The 23,169-nt window shown below is 46.9% G+C and overlaps 1 protein-coding gene across 3 annotated transcripts in view; it reads right to left on the reverse strand.

The window, feature by feature from the left end:
• The window catches only part of LOC144152866 (histone lysine demethylase PHF8-like), a 47,418-nt gene that overhangs the window by 16,314 nt on the left and 7,935 nt on the right, over window positions 1-23,169 (reverse strand). For 2 of the 3 annotated variants that reach the window (XM_077684381.1, XM_077684379.1), the window contains exons 6-13: window positions 22,114-22,255; window positions 15,848-16,046; window positions 14,658-14,908; window positions 14,015-14,121; window positions 13,214-13,302; window positions 5,769-5,855; window positions 4,677-4,927; window positions 2,313-2,632 (exon numbers count right to left, since the gene is read on the reverse strand). In XM_077684381.1, coding sequence (XP_077540507.1) covers window positions 2,313-2,632; window positions 4,677-4,927; window positions 5,769-5,855; window positions 13,214-13,302; window positions 14,015-14,121; window positions 14,658-14,908; window positions 15,848-16,046; window positions 22,114-22,255 — 1,446 coding nt within the window. The remainder of the gene's footprint in view (window positions 1-2,312; window positions 2,633-4,676; window positions 4,928-5,768; window positions 5,856-13,213; window positions 13,303-14,014; window positions 14,122-14,657; window positions 14,909-15,847; window positions 16,047-22,113; window positions 22,256-23,169) is intronic. The other variant, XM_077684380.1, reaches the window with a different exon arrangement.

Raw genomic sequence — 23,169 nt, forward strand, 5'->3', positions numbered from 1 at the left:
AGTGCTGGTTTGTAATAGTGTATAAAGTAATATTCTTTGGATGTATGCCTGCCGGTCTGGTGCATGTGTTTGTAAATTTTAAACAAGGCTAAACCGCTAATTTTAATCACTTGTCATACAATCAATAACAAGAGGTACCCTCAGCAGTGCTTCACTTTGGGACCTCTTTCTGTATTACTCCAATGTATAATTTCATAAAATTAATTACCTTTGATTTGATTTTAAAAAAAAAGAAGAAGCACGTCGGTTTAAACCATGGCAACACTCAGATGGCACTTTCTATACCCCAGTGTGCTTAGAATCAAAGTTCGGTTCTTGGAATCCACAAAATTGAGCCCTTCACCAGCAATTGGTTCCACTTAAGATTATGTAGTTCATCAAGGGGGATCTATTATTAGATTAAGAGGCATGACAGCTGCAAATTGAATCATTTGCTGCAGCAATTAGAAGTCCAAAACTTCCAGATAGCAGGTGAAATTCCAATTCTTTTAAACTGGTCATCTGTGGGCACAGAGCATGCATGCAGATGACCAGGCACAAGCTGTTACCACAAATACCAGGTACCACAAAAATTGAACTTAGCTGATTGCTTTTCTATAGCACAAATTTTCGCCACAAACACTGCAGTGATAAAAGCATTTTCAAGTGGCCGCTTTTATCCTTTTTTTTTTTCTACAGCAATCTCAGAGACTTCGATTAGTCGGGAAAAGTAACAGTGTTGTCTAATTGCAGTTTGTCAATGCAAAGAATCCAGATGGGAAAGGATTTCAGGACAGTTAAAGATTCAAAGAATGGCACTCAAAAGAATGCGAGAGATATTGCATGCAAAATGTTCTACTTACGTTGTACAATGTACACGTTTTCAACCACTGCAATGCGACAAAATAGGGCAGACTGAGGGAACCTCGTCACTAAGCATGCACGACATTTTTACCCAACACTCTTACTCGTTTGAAGGCTCTCACACTGCACCCTCAAAGACTATCTCATCCTGATATGGTGCAGCCATTTTTTTTTTTTTCAATGCAAAATTACCAGGAAGGCGCAGAAAGGTGCCGGAGTCCAAATGCTCACGTAGAACCCGATCGCCGCTAAGTCTACCAACAACAGAGGCTGACAGATTTTGAGCATGAGCTTTTTTCCTACAGAGCTCTGACACAGTTGTGGTCTGGAGAGAGCAGCAGCAGCTGGATGAGGTTGATATTACCCCATCTTGGCAAGTAGAGGGGACAGACTACGCACCACATGTTTCCACCTCATGCAAGCTAATCCACTAGACGAATCAACCTTGCGAAGCATTCTGCCTCATCACTTTTCATGCAAATCATGCCTCTCCGTACACACAAAACATATATACATGCTGCCCCGATCTATTTCCTTTACCAATACACCCTGCTGGACGTTGCAGACCAAAAAGAAGGCCCCACAAAACCAAACTAAAAGAAATTGAAAGTGAAAGGGGGGGGGGGGGGGGGGGTTACATGCTGTTACGATTCAGCGCGCCGCTACCCTGTTCGCACCTGCTGCAAGTTTTGTGTAATGTCTCCGTGCTTTGTGGCAGAGCCTGCCTTCCCCGAGCATGTTCTATGCGAGGCCCGCCGGCAGGCACACTCAGGCTATTTCAGCTACAAACTATAAAAACAAACTCTTCATGCACAGACATGCCCTGGCAAAGCGGACGCTGCTCACCGAGATTACCTCTCCCCCTCTCAGGCTCAACGTGCGCCACTACTGCCAGTCCTCGCAAACTCTGGAATGAGTGTCTGTGCGTTTGTACTCTTTTCAAGCCACAATCAAAAGCGCTAGGAAAGCGGCGGAGCCGTTACGGCCTGTGTGTATAAATACAGTGCTTTCTGTGACTGTCGGCAGATCGCATCAGGCTTCTGTTAGGAGCGCTGCTCTGCTTGAGTCCAGCTGTAACCTCGCCCGTAAGGGTATTGTTTCTGTATCATCGCAGTTCATCTCTCGCCATGCAGTAAACCAGTTAAGTTTTGCCTTCGGCTTTCTGTTGTCAACACCAAGGCCGCAACTTTTGCTGGCCGCTCGACCACCACGCTACCACACACGATGGAGGCAACGGAGCCCGGTTCAAGGACACATCCTGAACGTAACAATGCTGAAGCTACACCTGGTCTTTGGAGGCACGCCGTAGTGGAGGGTTCTGGAGAATCTCGACGCACGGGCGTTTTCACTTCTTTTAGCCTCCGTCTCAAAAGCGGCCACCACAGCCAGGATCCAACCGGCACCCATGGGCTCAGCAGCGCAACCCCTTAGCCACTGCGCCACCGCAGCGGGTACAAAACCAAACTCACACGAGAGGCGGAGCTTGAGGGACCCCTTGCTGTCTTGGGAGTCCATGGTGGAGGAAGCAGTGGTGCCAGCGGCCGCTGCGGCCGCAGCCGCCGCGAAGTTGCCCATGGAGGCGTTGTTGCTGAACGTGGAGATGGGCGGCAAGGCCGGAGTGGCAGGCACAGCCACCGCCCGTTGGTACGAGCGGCGCGGCTGCACCGGTGGGTTCTCGTCCACCACCAGGCCGTCGTCGTCCGAGTCGTTGAAGTCATACACCGACTCCTTGGGCAGCAGCGGCGCTGCTACGGGTGGGGGCGCCGCATCCGGCTTCTCCTGCTTCACACTAGGAGAGGTAAGACCATGAGCGAAACACTGGCTACAGTCAATCGGACAGTGAAGACCGAAGAAGACTCATCGTATAACCAGTGCACTAATACGGACGCCAGATCCTTTACAAGCCGTGGGTGGTGCAGCGCTCCTTACTGACCCATGTTACGCAAGAATGAGGACACCAGCGGGCGACCTTTCGGTGGTCTCCTGCAAGCACTCCCTCTTGCCACGAAACCTCCTCTCCACCTAGCCCAGTTCAGATACATCCGTCAGTTGCATGAGGACTTTCCTTGGAAAAACCACTGGTGCTGGTCACAGGGAAAACATTCCCATGGCCACAATGACGAGATAACAGGGCCAATATACTTATTCGAAGGAGCACTTTGCGGGGTTTGGTTGGGAGTCATGCTTTCGCATTCACAAAAAACCAGAAATGCCTAGGTGTGCTCAGAGTTTTTTTTTCTCAAACTGTGTTGCCGAAAACACTTGTTCAAAGCCCTACACACATGGCTTTGTCGCCAGCACACTCACATCATCTTGCCGTTTGCTCTGCCTTTTGCGTAAGCACTTAGATATCCTCACTAGAGAGTGACTCCTGGACATGTGCTTTATTCAACAGTCCGAATTTTTTCTGCCCAAGAAGATCAACCATTTGCAGACCTGCCAATCTAGCAATATGAAAATTTGGGAGACCGCAGCGGAGGGGGGGGGGTTAGCATTTAAGAAATTATTGAGACTGGAGACTGAGATCAGAAAGAGGCAGGGGTGTTTATTTTGAGCTGCTTTGTTCTTGTATCATGAGAAACGCTACTTCTGGTTCTTGTACTGGAGAGAAGAGACCTTTTTTTCCCCTTGCCTTCTTTCGGTATGGTGGCGAGCACGTCTCGCGGCAAGCCTTCGTAAGCTATAAGCAACATTCTGGCAGCGCCCGGATGCGCATTTCCCACGGTACTATAGTGCCTAGAACATACTTAGCGGCACTCTACGGTATGATCACAAGGAACTGGAAGTACAATGGGGCGTGTTATTCTGCAGCTCCGCACCAGTAGCAGCAGAACGAACTGACATATGTGCGTTATTTAAAAAAATTAAAAACAAGACCTCTCAGAAATGGCGGCCACTTTTCGGAAGATTCGAAATAGCCTTCGTACAATTAAGAGATGTGGTCGACATTCGGGAGTCTACCGGACAATTCAGGAGAGTTGGCAGGTGTGCATTTGGCAAGCAATGATGCCACAACCAAAACTTCACAGCATCTAAGGCAAGAAGCTGCCCCAAAAAGGCTGTGATGAATGGTGCAAACAATACAGTTTCATACTAATAAATAATAGAGTGAAAACTGTCACCCAAGCAACAAGCCGCCATGGAAGCCTCTACAACAGCTGACAGTGTTCCATTCAAGCAACAGGCCACCATTGGGGCCTGTGTAACAGCTGACAGTGTTCCATTCTTACTTAACCTGGCTCACAACGTGGCTCCTTGTCACTCCTGGCAACAAAACCAGCAACAAAGGCAGCATTTTTTCTTTTTGTTTGTCCTTCGTGAAGCTTTAGAAGAATCCCTGACAAATCAGCCTTTCAAGAGTTATGCTTGTGTCTTGATAAAACAACTTTAAACAGTTTTTTAACGACATTATAGTTTTTCTCGGCCAAAAGCAAGTTTTAAGCCTGTTCATAGGCCATGCCAAATGAAAATCGAACACTTTTCCATGGTACGTGACAGCTTGGCTCCTAGTATATATTAGTATAAAAACTCTATGGTGGAGATGCTGTAGAAAATACGTGAGACCCCCCAGAGATCCTTTGCATGATTCACGACATGATGCAAGACAGACCGACCCACAGCACTGCCCACTACCCTCAAAAAGTGAAACTTGCAGAAATTACGCAAACATGCCCAGCACCGCAAAGGGAAAACTCATTAGAGAGAGAAATACACTGAATAAGCACAGCCAACTAAAAAATGCACAAGGTAGCAGCAGCAACACTGCACTCTGGGAGGGGTTACAATCAAAGCAGTGGCCCACAAAGCTGCAGCGGAGTTGAGCCCCTCCTCACCTCTGGGCCTTCTTGGAGGCTGCCCGCGACTTGAAGCTGCCCGTGCCCTTGCCCTTGGCCTTGGCTTTGGACTTGGCCTTGACGGGCAGCTTGACCTTGAGGTTGAGCCCCTGCTCGGAGACCTGAGGGGGCGGGGGCGTCACGTTCTCCTGCACCCCGGCCACAACCGGTGCCACCTTGATGCCCTTGGTGGGGCTCTGCCTGCCTTTCTTCGTCTCCTTCTCGCCCTTGGCCTTGCCGTTCAGCTTCTTCTGCACCAGGCAGGTCGAAACTCTTTCATCAATAATTTACGCCAGCTTTCAAAAGCACGGCGGTACGGCAATTCAACTGGCACGTCTAAATCAAACCTGTACACTCAACTTTTTCTGCACCAGATAGATGACTTTCCTTGGTTAATCATTTTCATTACCTCTCAGGCACAGCTAATTTGACGGATCAACTGTGATGTCTAATTCAAACCCATAAATTCAACTTTTTCTGCACCAGACAGACAACTTTCTATTGCCGACCATTCCCGTTAGCGATCAAGCATGCAATCTGGCATGTCCAATTCGAACCTGTACCGAGACTGGTCAAAACCTTCACCTAAGTTGTTTCATTCGCACCTCAAAGTGCCTTCCTGTATAACTGCGCTCATGCCGAAATTTTTTAAAAGACACGAAAGAGAAGCAAACCAAAATCCCGCCAGTAAAGAATACATCTTAGTTCTGATTTGAATATAAAGTCAAATACCACTTATTTTCCTTTCGCATTTTATTGAAAAGCTACAGCAATGCTGCCTCGGCACACATTACTGTATCCACCTTCAATCGGGTGACTTCATGCTCAAAGCGCACTCAACTTTGAACCACGGTAACGCAGTGCACATTATATCAATTCACCACTTCAAAATGTGCTTAATAGCATTCACCATTTAAAAGAATGCTTACTAACCTAACTGTATTCACTTTCCTCTTATTTAAAAGCACCAGTGCATAAACTAGAACAACTGAAACTGCAATAGTCGATCCATCTTTGTAGCAGTCACGCCATACTCGATTTAGCTTCTTTTCCTGCTCACAACATTCAGTCTACATAGTGAGCTTCCCTCACCTCTGCTGCCCGGACTTCCTTGGCCAAGTCCTTAAGGAGCTTCGGCACGTTAATCCCGCTGGGAATGGCATCCAACTTGCAGTTGGGCTGCAAGACGGGTAGAAGACCACACTCTTAGAATGTGTACACATTTATTAAGTTGTTACATAGTAACCGGCTGCGGTGGCTCAGTGGCTAAGGCGTTGTGCTGCTGAGCCCAAGGACGCGGGTTCGATTCCCAGCTGCAGCGGTCGCTTTTCTGATGGAGGCAAAAAGCAAAAACGCCAGTGTGTTCAAGATTTCGGTGCACGTTAAAGATCCCCAGGTGGTCAAGATTAATCCGGAGCCCTCCACTACGGCGCGTCTCATCGCCTGTGTAGCATCGGAGCGTTAAAGGAGTACTGACACCAAATTTTGATACCTAAAAAATGATATAATTGGCTTCAGTAGTTTGTACAGATGCCTCACAGAAATTTTTGCAGCGATCCGAGGCCGGAATCACATCTAAAATCGATTTTGATTGTACAGGCCGCGAGCTTCTACAAATCGGCAGCACTAGCGCAATCGCTATCGGCGTGACGAAACATTGGCCTACGTGTCTGGCCAGTTCACGGTGACGTCATATAGTCGTTTTCAGAACCGGAAACGATATCCTGCGCTGCTGTTGTCGGTGGTATTCGTTTGGGCAGGAGACGTGGGCGTAGCTGTGTGAGCAATGCTTGTAAAAGTTGCGTGTTCGACGTCTTTGCTCTTCAGTTCGTTGCCGGCGCATGGTGTTCGGCACTGGTGCCGAAAACGGCGTGGTGCGCGATGTCGACGGGCACCGTGGCGATGCGGCGGTGCGCGTCGCCGAGCTCGCCCAAGTTGTGCTGTGGCAAGCTCACGGTATGCGAAGTACTGCTCGTGGAAGCCTGCCCGAGCAAATAGACGACGACGCGCCAAGGTGCATTATTTTCCACGCGACGACATGCAGCGCTAAATGTGGACTTCGTGGAGTTCGTGCACGCCGGCGGCCGCAAGAACTGTCGCCCAAGCCAGCGGGCTCGGGGTTGCACGGGTCACCTTGGGTGTTGGGAACTTAGTATCGTGGCGACTATTTGATCGCTGGTATCTGTACAACTGCGAATGACCATCCCTTACACAACTTTTCACCACACTATCATCCCCTTTTTCGCATATGAAGCTTTATTTTGGCAATAATTTCCGTTTCTGCGATCGGTGACCAAGACATCTGCCGCGGCCTGTTTTGATTCTAGCGCGCAGGTGGCGCCATCTTTTGACCGCTCGCCGCACCGTGGTGCCGACAGTGCTGGGTCGGAGCGCCGAACCTCCGCTGCTGGTCAGCGTAGGCTTACCATCGCGGCAAATATCTGAACGCCACTTTTAAATTATGCGCTGATAACAACTCCTACCACAATTTTCAACACACTAACATCTAGTTTCTCGCATGTAGAGCTTCTTTTTCGTGATCAGATTGATTAGAAGAGTGGCGACAAGCTGTTGCTATCACGGTCTGCGCCGGTTCGAGCCGCAGTGATATTAAAAAACGGACGACGGCAAAGACATCACCGGCCCAATCGCCTGGCCAAATAAAGTTGTTCTGTCTGTCGGGTGGCAGTGACTCATCCGAGTCTGAAGATTCAGACGACATGTCGACTGCGCGGGCGAGTCGCAGAGCATGTGCAATCGTAGCAGACGATGCGGCGAACGCATGGAGGAAAGAAAAACGTCCCTGACGTCACGGGCGAGATCGTGACGTAAGACTGCCCGCTTGCAGGCTGGCCTTCGAACGGCCATTTTCCCGCGCGGCGACCAAATTTGAAATTGGTTGCAATAAACGTGCTATAATTAATTCTGTGTTGGCGGCTGACGGCTTTCGGTTCGATTTTCGTAATTACTGGGCCAATAGGTATTCTTTACAGCATAAAAACTGAAAGCGAGAAATTTCGTGTCAGTACTCCTTTAAACCTCACAGTCAATCAATCAATTCAATTAATACAGTCTACGCCCATTACAACGGACCCTCTGAATCCGGAAAAAAACGTCCGCTGTAGCCAAAGTATGCAGTATCCAACAGGGGGGGGGGGATGAGCCCTAAAGTGGGTACTTTGACGTTATTGCATATGCATAGTACAGTTAAACCTCGATGTAACGAAGTCGGTAAAATTCGTAATTTACTTCGTTACATTGAAATTTCGCTACATTGAAATTCGCGGTTTTAATGAAGTGTTCATCCCGTGAAACATTTCCGAAAAAAAAAAAAAAAAAAAAACGTGGCGCGCATACACGGCTGGCGCACTCTTTCTGTTTTATCAGAGCTTAATTGTCTACGCGGGCATGAGAGTGAACCGCATGGAGCGTTTTCTCCCCGCAAAAGCGCGCCCCGCAAGCCACAGGCGCGCTGACGCAGCCGCGGAGTCAACCCGCGCGATGTGAGTAGCTCCAGCGACCGCTTCCGCTCGCTGAAACGCAACTCGAGAGGCAAACGAGAGGGGCATGCGAGAAAAAAAGCGGGTAACGTGGGCGAAATTTTCAGTGTAAAGCGTCATACGCGCCGCTTACGAAGGCGCCCATCAAATATCCTCGGCATGCCCGAGCGCTTCGAAGCTCCCGCCATAGGGAGCGCGCCTCCCCATTGGCAAAAAGTCGCTTCCTGGCGCAGAAGCCGCCGCCGGCGCGCAATCGCGGACGCGGGTATGAAAAAAAAGCGCGCACAAGGCCCATAAAGATTCACAAATGCTTGCTGGAACGATGAAACCCAACAAGCATGAGCGAACTCGAACGAAGGGCAAAACGGCGGCATGCGGCGGCGGCGGCCCCGCAAGAGGCGATTAGGCTTACCACCGCGGAGGATGTTTGATGGGCGCTTTCGTAAGCGGCGCACATGACGTTTTACTGTGAAAATTTCGCCAACATTATCCGCTGTTTTTATCTCGCGTGCCCCTCTCATTTTCTCCTCGAGTTGCGTTTCAGCGAGCGTTTGGAAGCGGTCGATGGATCTACCAACATAGCGCGGGTGGTCTCCGCGGCTGCGTCAGCGCGCATGTGGCTTGCGGGGCGCGTTCTAAGTTTTTGCGGGGAGAAAACGCTCCGTGCGGTTCACGCTGATGCCCGTAGTACGATTAAGCTCCGACAGAAACAGAAACAGTGCGCCAGCCGTGTATGCACGGCACGCAGTTTGTAGGCAAGGGGCTCGCTCACAGACCCGTGTCTCGCTGCATCCGCGGCAATGGGCGACCCGTGTTGCCGTTCGCGTTAAATTGAGACCCCATTTCGGCGCTTGCGTCTCCCAAAATATACCTCTACAACATAAATTTCGTGCCCAGTTCTCCATGAAACTTCGTTACATTGAAATTCCGGGAAACGGGACTTCGTTACACAGAGGGTGAAAATACATGGTGTGCATACACTTGAAGTTACGAAAAATTCCGTGGTTCGTTACATCGAGGGTTTCGTTACATTGAAGTTCGTTACATCGAGGTTTAACTGTACATACACTTTGTTCTTTCTACACGCCTGCAGCACCTCTGCACAGTGTTCGCGCAAGGGCAAAGAATCGCGTAAACACCGTTTCCAAAGCTTAGCACCGGCACTTGTAAAAGGCCTAGCGCATGCGGTCAAGCGTGTAAAGACGCATAAGCTGAGCAAATAAAGCAAGAATATAACTAGGCACAATTATTAACCAGCTATAAAACATCAGTCGTGGTCATCTGAATTAGCTAGGCTCTTTTAAATCCCTCCACGACGAGGCAGGTTTTCCCGAGACCGTTTGTCAATCAAACCAGATCGCTGCCTGACGTTCCCCCGAGGCAGCTTCCACATTCTTAATGATTTTAGTCTGGTCATTGAAACAGCTGTAATGAAATAATCTGATGACGGACAGCTCTGAAATCGAAAGTTAGACCAGTTGGACTGCGCACGGTTACCGGCAGATTGCACATAATGGATGGGAAACAACCCCCCTACTTGAGGCATTTCTTACCTTTTTCACCGAATGGAACGGGAACAATGCATGCGTGGGAATAATAAAGACCGAACTTCACTGAACCCGAGTTTTTTTATTACATAAAAAAACTGACGAGGGCAGACTCGCATCCGGGTGCACAACTTTGAGTATTCGATAGCCCTGTTTTCAATCTCACCGGAGTCGCGTTTATCGGCAGTGGCCTTGTTCTTGACGGTAGAGCGGACCGTCTGCTTAGACAGGCCTGTATTTCTGGCAATGTCGGCCTGTTTTTCCCCATGTTCGACAGCGTTAATTACGCTTAATTTATCCGACAGTGAAATCAGCTACCCTGCCGCTTATGCCGCTGGCCGCACAAAAAAAAAAAAAAAAAAAAGCCACTGGCACTGGCTTGGCTGCGCCAATGACCCGGCTGCCAGCAAGTTGCCAGACATAACAGTTTTCTTGCCAAAATAAACACAAAAAAAAGCATATCGGGTGCCGGCCCCGCGGAAGTCCGCTATAAACATTCAGTCGAAACAATTTTCGCCTAAAATTTAGTCTGTTGTAGCCAATAGCCTGCTCTAGCCGGGTCCGTTATGAGCGTAGTGGACTCCATTTAAAATGCATGGGGACCAGACAAACCAACAGAAATGGTCTGCTGTAACCAAAAGTCCGTTGTTGCCGGATACGCTGTAACGAGCGTAGACTGCATATAGTAATGAAACCAGAAATGATAATAAAATTGATTTTTGTTTTTTGGCTGGCCCACACACCTACTTTCCTTTGCACACTGGATAGCGGCAACCTGCCCCAAATAAAATATACTGCCCAAAAGCGGTTCGCCCACTTAGAATGACCAAGCACAGACTACTTTTTAGACACTAGGACAGCAACAAGGGCAGATAACATTCCTACCATATTTTTAGCGCGATACGTATAACTGATAGCCAAATACCTATGCGTACTTTCTAACAAGTCACTATCAACAGGCATTTTCCCACAAGAACAAAAAATGGCAAATGATGTCCCCGGGCATAAATTGGGGAATACGGAAGATGTTACAATCTTTCACTCTTTTGCTTTGGTGTACACAGTATGTAGAACACAAGAGCATATCATTATCAAACCTTTTACACCTATCCTTGAGAGTGAACGTATAGTATTGTAGAGTCAGCACGGTTTTTGGCGAGGTCCATCAACTGTGATGCAGCTACACAAACTGACACAAGATTAACAACCAAAAGCAAGCTGACCTAATATATTAAAATTTTTCTAACGTCTCTGACACAGTATCTCGTGTAAAACAACAAAACAAGCTGGAAAATGTCCTGGGCAGCTGTGTTGTCATTAATTGATCAAAGTGATTAACAAATTGCCTGCAGTACATAAAGCTTCACAATTAGAAATTCACTATCACTCCGGTAACATCACGAGTTCTACAAGGCTCTGTTCTGAGTCCTATTCTCTTCCTCATCTTTACTGACAATTGCTGTAAAAAATATCAGCTAGCATAGAACTATTTCCTGATAACTGTGCAGTTTTAATTTAAAACTGCACAGTTTTTAATTTAATGATCATCTAGTGGGTTAATTTTGTGGTAAACAGTTTACCACAAAATTAACCCACTAGATGATCATTTCTAAACAGTGCTTTGGAAAATGTGCACGACTTGGAAAAATGAGATGCTCTAACATAAAAAAACTGTTTGCTCCCGACTGACTGCAAGCAGAAAAAAAAAAAAAAAAAAAAGCAATTTAGACTTCTTGATGTCAGTATAACCCCCTTACATGTGTAACTGAACGTAATTACCTAGCAGTAACAATAACCAATGGTCACAGATGGGAGGTCATGCATCGATTGATTGCAGCGTTTAACACGCCGATGCAATGCAGGTGATGAGGCGCGCTGTAGTGAAGGGCTTCGGATTAATTTTGACAACCTGGGGATCTTTAATGTGCACCGAAATCTCGCACACACGGGCGTTTTCGCTTTTCGCCTCCATCAGAAAAGCGGCTGCCGCGGCCGGGAATCGAACCTGCATGCCCGTTCTCAGCAGCACAACGCCTTAGCCACTGAGCCACCGCGGCGGGTAGGTCACGCATCAACATCACATCTACCACTCTGAAAAGACTGTTCATACCCTGACAGCACCTGCAACAGGCCCCAACTCGTGTAAAGCTCTTGGCCTACACTAATTATGTTCGGACTGTACTAGACCGTGCTAATATAATCTAGCCACCTTTTACTAAGGACATAAGAAATAACTTAGAAGGTATCTAAAGAAAAGCGACCATGTTAAGAACCAATACAAAACAACAAACTCATCAACTGAGCTATTAAAACAAGCTGGCCTAATCACTGTTGAGAACCAAAGCCGGATGGCACGCTTGAAATTCATGTAACACTTTATTCACGGTCCGTTTAGACTAGGCGGGAAAAAAATCTGGCAGTCCCGTTTATGCAGATAACTCCTCTGACGCCACCACATGCACACAAACAAAAAAAAAAAAAAAAACAGACTGGAGTGGAGTTAGAAGTAAGTGGCGAAAGATTGGCTGGGTTCAGCTACCCTCTATACGTAGCTACATGGAGCTACACTCTTGCTACTCTCTCGCATCTACCGACATTGGTAAAGGGTACACGGCACATTGGAGGTAGCAAAAAAGAGTCGCTCTTGCAGCAGAGCAAGCGTACAGTGTGCTATTGTGTGAAGCACAGCTGAAGTGACAATGGCAGGGGCAGGGGTGGCGGCAATGCAGGAGGAGCAGCGTCAACGCCCTTGGACTGTACCCAGCTTCGCTGGTCATCCCTCTTCACAGAGTGGAAGGGCCCAATGTTTTAGATGCGAAGCAGCTTATGGTGGCGCCTGTTCCCTCCGCCGTTGTGTGGGCGCCGTTGTGCGGCGTCCACACCCCCACTGCGCATGCCTGGCCAGGCACCGCTGATGACGATTGTGGCAGGATGCCCCTAGGGATTGGCCAACCAAAGAATCCATCACGAGATAGCTTCGCGTTCAACCACCGTCGTCATCTTCCCGTAGGGGAACCCTGAGTAGTATGCGAGGCATTCCTTCTCTCCTCTCCGACACTCCTCTCCTCTCCTCTCCGGGATTGCGCAAGGAATCACAACACCTTCGGCTCCGCGCGCAATAATGCGAACCAGCTTAGGGTTAGAGACGCGACGGTAGCCGCTGCATACTTTGCTGGGGGCGCCACTGTAGCTCCGCGGTATAAATGACACGCGCGCGCGCTCCGCTCCCCTCATTCTCCTCCCGCAATGCTACGATCGAACTGAAAACTAATGGGAACTTGAGTCGACCCCATGGCTGCTTCACATACTACTCAGGGTTCCCCTACGGGAAGATGGTGAAATTTTTTTTGTGCTGTGACTAACATAAAACAGAAAGGAAACGCAGTTACCCACAACAGTTAGCCTACCCCAGTGGGGGGAAAAATTATACATAAACAAATCAGTGCACGGTTAAAACATACGTTAGGAGCACAACGATGTGAAAGCCAACCTCTTGAGTCCAGTTCTTCAGTGCGGCTGCCAAGGCCTTAGCTCCAACCACCAGGAAGCTTGGAGGTTTGAACTCGGATGCCGTGGCACCTGCAATGTTTGGCAGTTAAGAAACAAGGGCTGTCACCCCAGCTCACCTCCACAGCAATTCCCATTTGTTTAACAAAATGCAAAGTAAGTTTTTTAAAATTCAGTTGAAGCAGCACATTACAATGAACTTGTGTAATCCTGCAAAAGGCCTCTTGCAAGTCAGGTATGCAAACTCCAAAATAGAATGAAATGGGTGCTAGCGCCAACCAAAAATAATGCTAGCCTTAGCAGTGCAACTTTCTGTCCACAGTGTTTCGGGATAGGGAAACGCTCACCAAGTGTGACTCGCTATCACAAAATGTTGGCAACACTGAAGCCAAGTTACTGATTCTTTTACAAGCCCATCCATTGTGCAGGTGAAGTTGAAAAGTGGAGCCTCTTTAAAGCGCTTTCTGCTACGGGAGAAGATCCAATATAATCCCCATCATACAACACATGACAACCAAAAGGCTGATTCACATGACGCGGTATGCACTTGTTGTGCATGTGTGACCGGCTGATGAACAATTCCTTTTAAGGACAATGAACAATTCCAAACGTGTCACAATGCGTGCAGTATTTTCCCTTTTCTTTCAAAGCAACAAGTCCCATTACAACTTCTGTTATTGCGGCTCTGCAGAGGACAAAGGCAATGCTACTAGACATGTGGGTTTCGCCCCATGAGCCACGGCACTCCTTACAGGGCAACGTTAAGAGGTCCAGAAGCACTCACTTCTCAGCTGTTCGATCACGTACGAAGCTGCAAACCAGTGGGAGGTCTCAAACGAGGGGAACTTGTACTTGTGGGGGGCATCAATTCTCTTCTCTAGCTCGTACACTCTGCAAGATGAGGGAAAAGGGACAGAAGAGACCGTCGGTAACCATCAAAACAACGTGCACAGGCAACAAGACCTCCTTCGAGACAATTTGAAGGGGTCTTACGTCAAGAAAATTCAATCTGAAAATATGTTTAACATTCAATTTCACTAAACAACAGACGCATTCTCCTCTTTGCTTGTCAGGACGCACGATGCCGTTCATGCAAGAAGTAGCTTCATGCAGCACAAACAAGATGAAAAAAAAAAAAAAAAGTTTCTTATTTTTGTTCATTTTGGCTTCAAGAACAAAAAGAAGCCACGTGGTTAGCCAAGCCAAGTGGGAGAGGAACGTTGCCAGCTGCTATGGTGGTGGCACCTACGACAGCATGCAATTGCAGTGACAGATTTTCCTCTAGTATATACTAGTTTGAAATTCGATGGCCTCGAGGCCATACTGCGAGGAAGTGGCAATTAGGGCTCGCAAGAAAAAAAGTTCAGAGACGCAAAAGCGCAAACTGCAGCAGGACAGGAGAGCGGGGTGGAGGCGGCGGCACGCACTGTAGCTGGAGGCCAATGTTGAAGCTGTGCAGGAAGTTTCCGCCGAAGACCATGGAGTCGACGGAGGTGTACACGGCGTGGATCCAGCCCGTGGGGATGAACAGGGTCTGGCCCGCGCAGAGGGTGAGGCGGTAGCAGGCGTCCGCCTGGTCCCCAAAGAAGGTCTCGCTCTGGTTGGCCGAGGCCATCCAGTGCTCGTACAGGCTCAGGTTGGCCGCCGTGGGCCGGATCAGGTAGAACACCTTCTCCCCCTGTCGGAGGGGGACAAGTGATGGCGCATGGCCGCTTGAGGAAAGAAGGGGCAACACGCACAACAGCAGCAGAGATGGCTCCCACCACAGTGCAAGTTCGTTATTGCATGTCTCGTTAGTTTGAAACTTTCTAATCATTCAAACTGATTGCCCCGATTTGGTAACACCTCCATAGATATTGCAGTTTAAGGAAAGAAGAGGCGACAATAACAACAGCAGCAGCACAGATGGCTCCCGCCACAGTGGAAGTTCGTTAATGCATGTCCGTTAGTTTGAAACTTTCCAATCATTTAAACTGGTTGCCCCGATCTGGAAACACCTCCAAAGATATGAGTGTCAAAAGTGAACATTTTGTATAGAATTTTTTTTTAACCAATCATTCAAATTGCACACCCCATGCAAGAGGTCTAATTAAATGACCAATAGCCCTAGTTGTACTACACCTAGCCACATCCCCACAGTCTCCAGATGTTCTGATGCTGGAAAGAATGAACTTATGCAAAGCACAGATGGCAAAAGAACCGCGGGGTTACGCTGCTTGCTGAAGTGAATGTCAGCGGGTGCCCAGAGCTGGGTCATAGTAACAACAGAGCGGTCTGAGTGTTCAAAACTATGACACACTCTTGAATGGAAGCTGTCTTACCCGATACGGATGATGTGTCACTTTGCTAATTTTTATCATGCTCGTCAGTGAGTTTGGTTGCTCGCAGTTTGTTGATTTGAAATTTTTTGCAAATGGACACATCTGAGCACTGCAGTTGACAACCGTCTCTTTCTTTTCTGCACCCCTCTCATCTCATCTGACTTTTTTTTTTATTTACACCAACATTCATGTGTAGAAGATATGGCACACGTCACGAACTCACTAAGAGCGGTCCGAACAGGCCTGACACAGCTCTGCACTATCCATCCTAAATGTAGCTTCAGTTCTGAGCTTACCCGCAGTACGTGGTACCAGACGGAGGAACCGCCGAAGTCGATGTGGAAGTCGGTGAAGCTGTTCTCGGTGCTCATGAGACAGTACTTCATGACGGCCGGCCGCTGGTGGGAGCCGATATTGGGCACATGCGACGGCCAGCAGTTCTCCACCCAGCTGATGCGCTGCACCAGCGATGGCGGCTTCACAAAGTCCGACAGCCTGCAGGTTAAACAGTAACAACTGTACCCTCTAGGACGAGCAAATGCCTTTGCAACATGCCGCGCAACCCAGAACACAGGCCCATAAATCAGGACATCATTCATCAGTTAGAACAAGACGTGCTGACCATCGCCTCTAAGGACAAAAGGCAAACCACAATCACTGGTTTTTAACACGAAAGTGTTGTACTCCCAGAGACACCAAGATTTTGATGACGCCATATCCATGACGGATATGACGCCAGCACAACAAACACAGGTGAAACGCCAGAAAAAGTTTCATTGACGTGGATGGTGCTGCCGTCTAGGAGAGGTGAAGCGAAGTAGTGCATCATGATGCTAACTAGCACCGATAGTCGGCGTAAGCTGCGTCGTAGCGACGGCGATGGGCGAACGGCACGAACGGCGACTGATTTGCTGTGAAGAGAAATGCCAGCGGGTAGCGGAACGCGTTCACGCGTGCACAGTTCAAGCTACAAATTCTACCTCTCGCGCTCCACAAGCTGAGCTCATCACAACGCAACCGTCTGCCATATACGTCACAGAGTAACCACGTGGTCGCACCTGCCCTGAAGCGACCCACTAGCAGGACGTCACTCGCCAAGCACACCCACAAGACAGCCAGCATCCCGCAAATCATGCTCCTTTCGCTGCAGATTTCGCTGCACATTACACTTTCGTGCTTTACCAATTGCTATGACAGGGGAATCAACCCCAGTTTTTTCAAGCATCACAGTGTTGACACACCCTACGGCTTCCCAGTTGCAGTATACTGTTGTTGTTCTACACTTTTGTCAGTTTCAACTTTCATTCATTCAAACTGAGATGGCGTGGTGTCCCCTTGTGGTTCAAATTAACAAGCTTTTACTGTATCGTATGGCCAGGGTGTCACTACTTGCACCAATAGGAGGGGGAGTGGTTTCACGTATGGAGGCGGTTTAAAGCATTTAAGGTAGCCAGGTCCCTTGCCAAGGGTTAGGCTTACTATTATGGTGCGTGTTTGGCGCTCATTTTCACCAGCGGCACAGATAAAGAGTCGTAGCATGATTTTGAAACACCTCTTTTTTTGCATCGGAAACTTCGTTTTCGCCCAGAGTACCACTGCCACAAGTAGTAGCGAGCTACAGTCGAACCCGACTTTGTCGAACCCGTTTACATCGAATTATCCTTTATATTGAACTATTTCTGGACACGGTACATTTACAATGAGAATATATAGCAAAAGCTATGCTTACATTGCACAAAAATACCAGTGACAACCAATATATTGAACGCCAAATGCAACAGAAGTGCTCCCTCAAGTTGGATTTCCCTTGAGGCGGAGGAGAAATTCTGCTGGCAAATTCATCAAAATGACGCTCCTGGGCAGCCAGCGGCTCTTTCTCCTCCCTCACCTCGCTCACCTCCCTCTCCCATAGAAGAGTTTGGGCGACTACATTGTCAACATCGCACCGAGCACAAGTGAAAGCGGGAACAAGGAAAGCAGCTACGATCCTTTGCCCACAACATCCAAAGAAGTGATTGGTGCACCCGCACTAGTCCAGCGCTTCTTTGCAAATGTAAAAGATTGCGGCCTTAGCTACTACAACCCTTTATACAATGTGGAGAAGTGTCTCGCGCAGCGAGGTTGTTCAGGCAGTAGAAGATGCAGGACTATTTCGTGCGAAAGTAAGGCAGTTTCACCAACAAAGTGTTTTTATAAATGCTATGTGCTTTTATGACGTCAAATTCCTTAGCTTGCTGATATAGAATTATGTGCTATATCAAACTGATAGGTGCTTTATTGCGAGTTCGATATAACCAGGTTTGACTGTACTAGCACTGCTTAGTGGCTAAAACCAGCTCCACGTTGCCACTGGTTTGCATCGACCCGAATCACACGACAGAACTGCGCAGTAGACCAATTTTTTTTTTATCATGACTTATCTTGCCAGTATTTATTTCATTTAGAGTACTATATCACTAGTGGAATTTTAAATGCACTCCAGGTATTAACGGTGAAGCTGTTTAAAAGCTTGAGTTCCATCCATCCATGCCTGGAGTCGCTCAAAACTCGGCACAGCAAAGTGGAGAGGAGGAAAATGATAGGCCGAGAAACGCGCAGGGAAATGGCGAGGAGGCACAGAGCCCACAAGCAGGTGTGAGAAGTTTGCACCTAAAAAAAAAAAAACACTTCCTCTGGTTGGGATTGAACCTGTGTCCATCGCATTATGAAACCAGCATTTATCCAACTGCACTAGCATCACATTTGAGGCTCACAGCAGCATTTCCTTTGGGTTCGTAGTGCAGGCATTGGCTTTGGACTTAGGCTGAGTTGAAGTGAACTTTGACTTTGGACTTCGGGGTTTAGATTTTGGACTTTGGGAGGGTGGATTGTAGACTTTGATTTGACTCAGTTTGCATGGAGAAGACCACCAGCTCCGCTGTTTCCTGTTCCGCTGTTCACATTTCAATTTTGAAGGAGGCTGCATTTTTTTTCTGCATTCGTTTAGTATTCCTAGTAGTATGGGCTGCGTTTTAGAGTAAGATGCGCTGATTTAGAGATCCCGTGTTTTTGACGAGTACGTTTTTGTTCTAGTTTGCATTTTACATTTCTTCCAAGTTGCCCTGAGCACAAGCTTTTCATTTTCAGACTTTGCTTGCATGTTATTACCCACATCCATGTATCCGACTGTTTCTTATTTTTTTCACTGCGATTCCCCACTTGCAAAGTTCACAAATGACCAGTTTTGAGCAAAACAAATGGCCAGTTTTGCTCATCTCGGCTGTCTACTGGAACAATTTATTGGTGTTGGCCCCGTCATGCGCCTCATTTATGCATTTGCAGGGTGTCTGCAAAATCTGGGTTTCTGCTGTCTGTGTATAGCGATTGCCTAGACACATCAAGTTAAGAGGCTTGATGTAAATCTTTTGTAACTCGAAAATATTTCCAGTTTAGACTTCTATGGTTGTCGAACCTGTTTTCTAGTAAATAAGAAAATACTTCTCCTAAAATTTAAGAATTTCTTCATTTCAGATATAAAAGCCCATCTTCACAAAACAGGCTTTCATAAAAAAAAAGATCTTAAAGGCCGACTGCAATTAAATTTTTGGGCCCTAAAAGGCCAACTGCACTCAAATTTCACCTCGGCCAAACTTACTTCGAACGTACAATACGTACCACCAAACCAACTGGGACATGAATGGTAGCCCCGTTAATGCAATGTTACTTATTTAGAAATGTTTAAAATAGCTCCATTTCAGGCAATGCTGCACCTGCCGGCGGATTGCGCTACAAGCCACGAAGTGGAAGCGACATTGCGGCCGGCCCACGCTCTTCTCGATTTCGGTTTCAAAATCTCAGATTTTTCATGGTCGTTTGCGCAGCGGATACGCGTATTTCAGCTGTCATATTTTGTATCTCACTGTCTTTTTAGGCAGACTATACGGAAATAAAGTTTCCAAGAGGTTGAAATTTAAGTGCAGTTGGCCTTTAAATTTTTCTGGCAGTATTACCTTAAAGAGGAAAAATCTGGAGGCCCAAATATGCGCCCCTGTGAAAACTGTTCTTTTTCAAACCGAAACTGGAAAAAGGGCAGACATTACGGCCAGCCAGAAGTGAGTCAAGAATCGAGTGGAAGCAGCCGGCAGATTCGCCTGCGGCCGCCTGCGAAGAGACAGCACACACTCTTCAAATTTGCCCCCTTTGTCTCCCAGAGGTTTTTCAACTTTCTTGCATTTCAGGAACACGTGAAAGCCATTATTTATTCATGCAAGAGGCTGGAATTACACTGTTCACTTGCGTGAGGCCCCGCGTTTAAGGGCTACTGAGGAGAGACGAGGGGAGCAACGGGAGTCCCGAACCTTAATGTCACATCCGGAAGTTCGCCGCAGGGGCGACCAGTGGCGGTGCCATCCTGCTAGGTGCTGCGTCGGCTGGTGTGGTGTGTTTCAAATAATTTTAATAAAAATACTGCGCACTTATGGAGTTTAAAATTCGAATCACCAGAGACTTCAGTGGCGTATAGCACACATTGAAACAGAATTTGGGGCAGGTAGATTTTCACTGCAGTTGACCTTTAAAGGGGCACTGACGCAAAAATCTTCTATCCTGTTATTTTTGTTGTGATAAGTAGCTAATAAACTATTTATCACATGTGAAAACCTCATTTGCTTCAGTGCACGACACTTGTTTAATTAGAGATGTTTTTAATCTGGCCAGTCGAAGTTCCGGTTTCAGCGGGTGCCGCGAAAGGTTGGATTTTACATAAACAAACCTGTCCACATGACTGTCGGACGGATATCACAGAGCAGAGCTGCTGTAGCACTGTCGATTCTGTGTCGGCGGCAGTTTCTGCTAATGCCCCTACGTACAGATCTCATCAGACGCCTAATTAAAAGCGACCGTGGACTTGATGCAGGTGCTGCGAGTGCCAATTGCTGCCATGGCTAAAGAACGGCACGCGATACTTGAGACAGTGGGTGGGGAGACGCTCGATGGGAGAAGCCGGCCGGCCAGCGTACAGGTCCGCCTACACATAAGCTTGACACTGCGGCGGACATTCGATTGCTGCTCAGTGCACCTGTCGTGTGCCCGATGCGTTTTTGCGTCCAGTGTAATAAAAAGCAATAAAATTGGGGTGCCTGGAATCGCTGTAGAACTTAGGTCGCGGCCATCTGCCCAATGAGCCAACAAAATCCCGGCGCCTCCGCCGGCAACGATCGGACGGTTTGTAACTCGAGAACAAAAGCACCGACCTCTGATCAAAGCGGCAAGACGGTGAGAAATGCCGGCAGTGCGGAAGCGGCCAACACAAACTCATGACATGTTTGGATGTTGTTTACGTATTACACATCCAAGTAGATGTCGATCTCACGAGGACCTCCGCTGGCTGCTCGGTTGCGTTTCCCGCACTTTAAAATTGATTTTAAATATGTTCTAGGCTGTATTTGCTGCTGATATATCGCACATGATGTATGTGTGTTCACACCAATCTATCTCCCAACTTATCTCGCCTTCAAAATTTTGGGTCAGTACTCCTTTAAGCAAATCTGAGCAAATATTTTGCTTCTGCCGAATAGAGCTTTGCGTTGCAACCAAGAGACTCACTTATAAACCCTATATTGTTAAAGGTAACTCTTATTTAGCTTCATTTGTAAGTTAGCTCATAACATTCTTAATTAAATCAAAGCTCCTGCACAATAAAAAATCAGGAATTCAGAGAATTGTCCACTAATGCGAAGCTCGCTACTCCGCTTGTCTTCAGTGCGAGTTCTCCAGAGCCAAATTTTTTGGTTTTTCTAAATCATGTCTGACCAACTATCTCCATTTACGCTATTATAACAATTACAGGTGTTACTTGCGCCAAACGTGCATTTGTTTTGTAAATGAAGGGCGTTTGCAATTTTCGCTTTTTTATATTTTTCTTATTTTCTTGTTTTTTATAATTCTGTTCCACCGAATATCTCCATTTACGCTATTATAACGATTACAGGTGGAACGTCTGCAAAATCTGCATTATTGTAGAAATGCTGGGCATTACACGATTCGCCATTTTCCATATTTCTTTATATTTTTTCCATTTAGTTTTTCAAAATTTTGTTCTACCAATTATCTCTATTTACACTATTATAACGGTTACAGATGGAACTTCTGCGATATCTGCATTATTGTGGAAATTCAGGGCGTTACACGGTTCGCCAATTTCCGTATATTTGTATATTTTTCCTATATTTTGTTTTTTCAAAATTCTGTTCAATCAATGATCTCCATTTGCAACGATTACAGGTGGAACTTCCGCAAAATCGACATTATTGTGGAAATGCAGGGCGTTACACGGTTCCCCATATTGCATATATTTTTATATTTTCCTATTTTTTAGTTTCTCAAAATTTTGTTCAACCATTTACGCTTCTATAACGATTAAAGGTGGAACTTCCGTGATATCTACGCATTAAAAACCGTAAACAATATCCAAAAGAGATTATCCCTCTTTCCGTGGTAAGAAAAAAAATATGCCAACAGCAGCTAGTCAAAGGGTTAAAAAAGTTCCCCGCAATAGCAAGCATAATGGCACATGCGCACTTGCCTCGTGTCCGAGAACTCCAGGCTGATGACGTTGAAGACCTTGGAGCGGTCGTAGCTGTTGAAGTAGTCCACCCACTCCGACATGGTCATCTTGAGGTCCTCCTGCTTCCTCACGTCGATCACATCCAGCATGAAGTCCGGCCCTGAAAAAAGAAGACGAAAAAATAAACCCATAGGTGCAAGGAGCGCCTGCACTGACAGCAAGTTCCAGCCACCACTTGTACTGAACATTACTACAGAGTCACACAAGGTGCGGCCTGTTTTATTTATGGAAGACTGCAAGAAACATAGAACAACTTTTGTGCTCAGTTTGCCTTTCCATTTTTATCTAAAGCAAAGCTTATATGGTTTTCATTCCATGTATTTTTTGGGTCAGCAAACAAACACTTGCGAGGCTCTGTGTGTCTTCGAAGCACGAGGCGTGGGAAAATGAATGTCCCAGTGTATGTGTGCTATTATGCTCGGGGACAACTTTCTGTAGCAATGCAGTCAAGGCTACGGAGCCGAACCCCGCCATTTCGCTCCGCCACTGGAAGTAGTTCAACAAAAAATAATTGGCTGGCTGTAACCTAAGCAATTCAAAATAAATATTTCTTATTTTTTAGCCCTGGATTGATAATAGCACTAAATTACTACATTATTTTTGTTTTCAGGGATTTTGGTTGCGTCCTTTGCCACTAGCAAAGTGCTCTTCCGAAAAAAAAAAAAAAACATGGTGTCCTAGTCGACGACACCTTTCTTTACCTCCAATAGCTCACCACTTCCTTCTCAGCATAGGATTTTTAAAGGGACAGACAACCGATTTTTGTTGCGTATATGTTCTCTAGCTCATATGAAAGCCAGAGTTTTATATAGCCCAGTAACCACAAGCAATTTCTAGACAAATTGGCGGAAATAATTTTAATTTGGCAGCAAACTTCTTGAAATCGGAAGGGTTTTGGTTCGTAGTGTCGACACTTGACTCTACAATATGTGTCCCTGTCACGTGACCTGCAAACCTAGCAGCTACTGTAACTGCTGAAACGTTTATTTACGTATTGAAAACCTTTTAACGCAA

This window comes from Haemaphysalis longicornis, unplaced genomic scaffold, assembly GCF_048455015.1.
Source record: "Haemaphysalis longicornis isolate Haplotype H1 unplaced genomic scaffold, Haemaphysalis longicornis Haplotype H1 scaffold_9, whole genome shotgun sequence".
NCBI classification, from domain to species: domain Eukaryota; kingdom Metazoa; phylum Arthropoda; class Arachnida; order Ixodida; family Ixodidae; genus Haemaphysalis; species Haemaphysalis longicornis.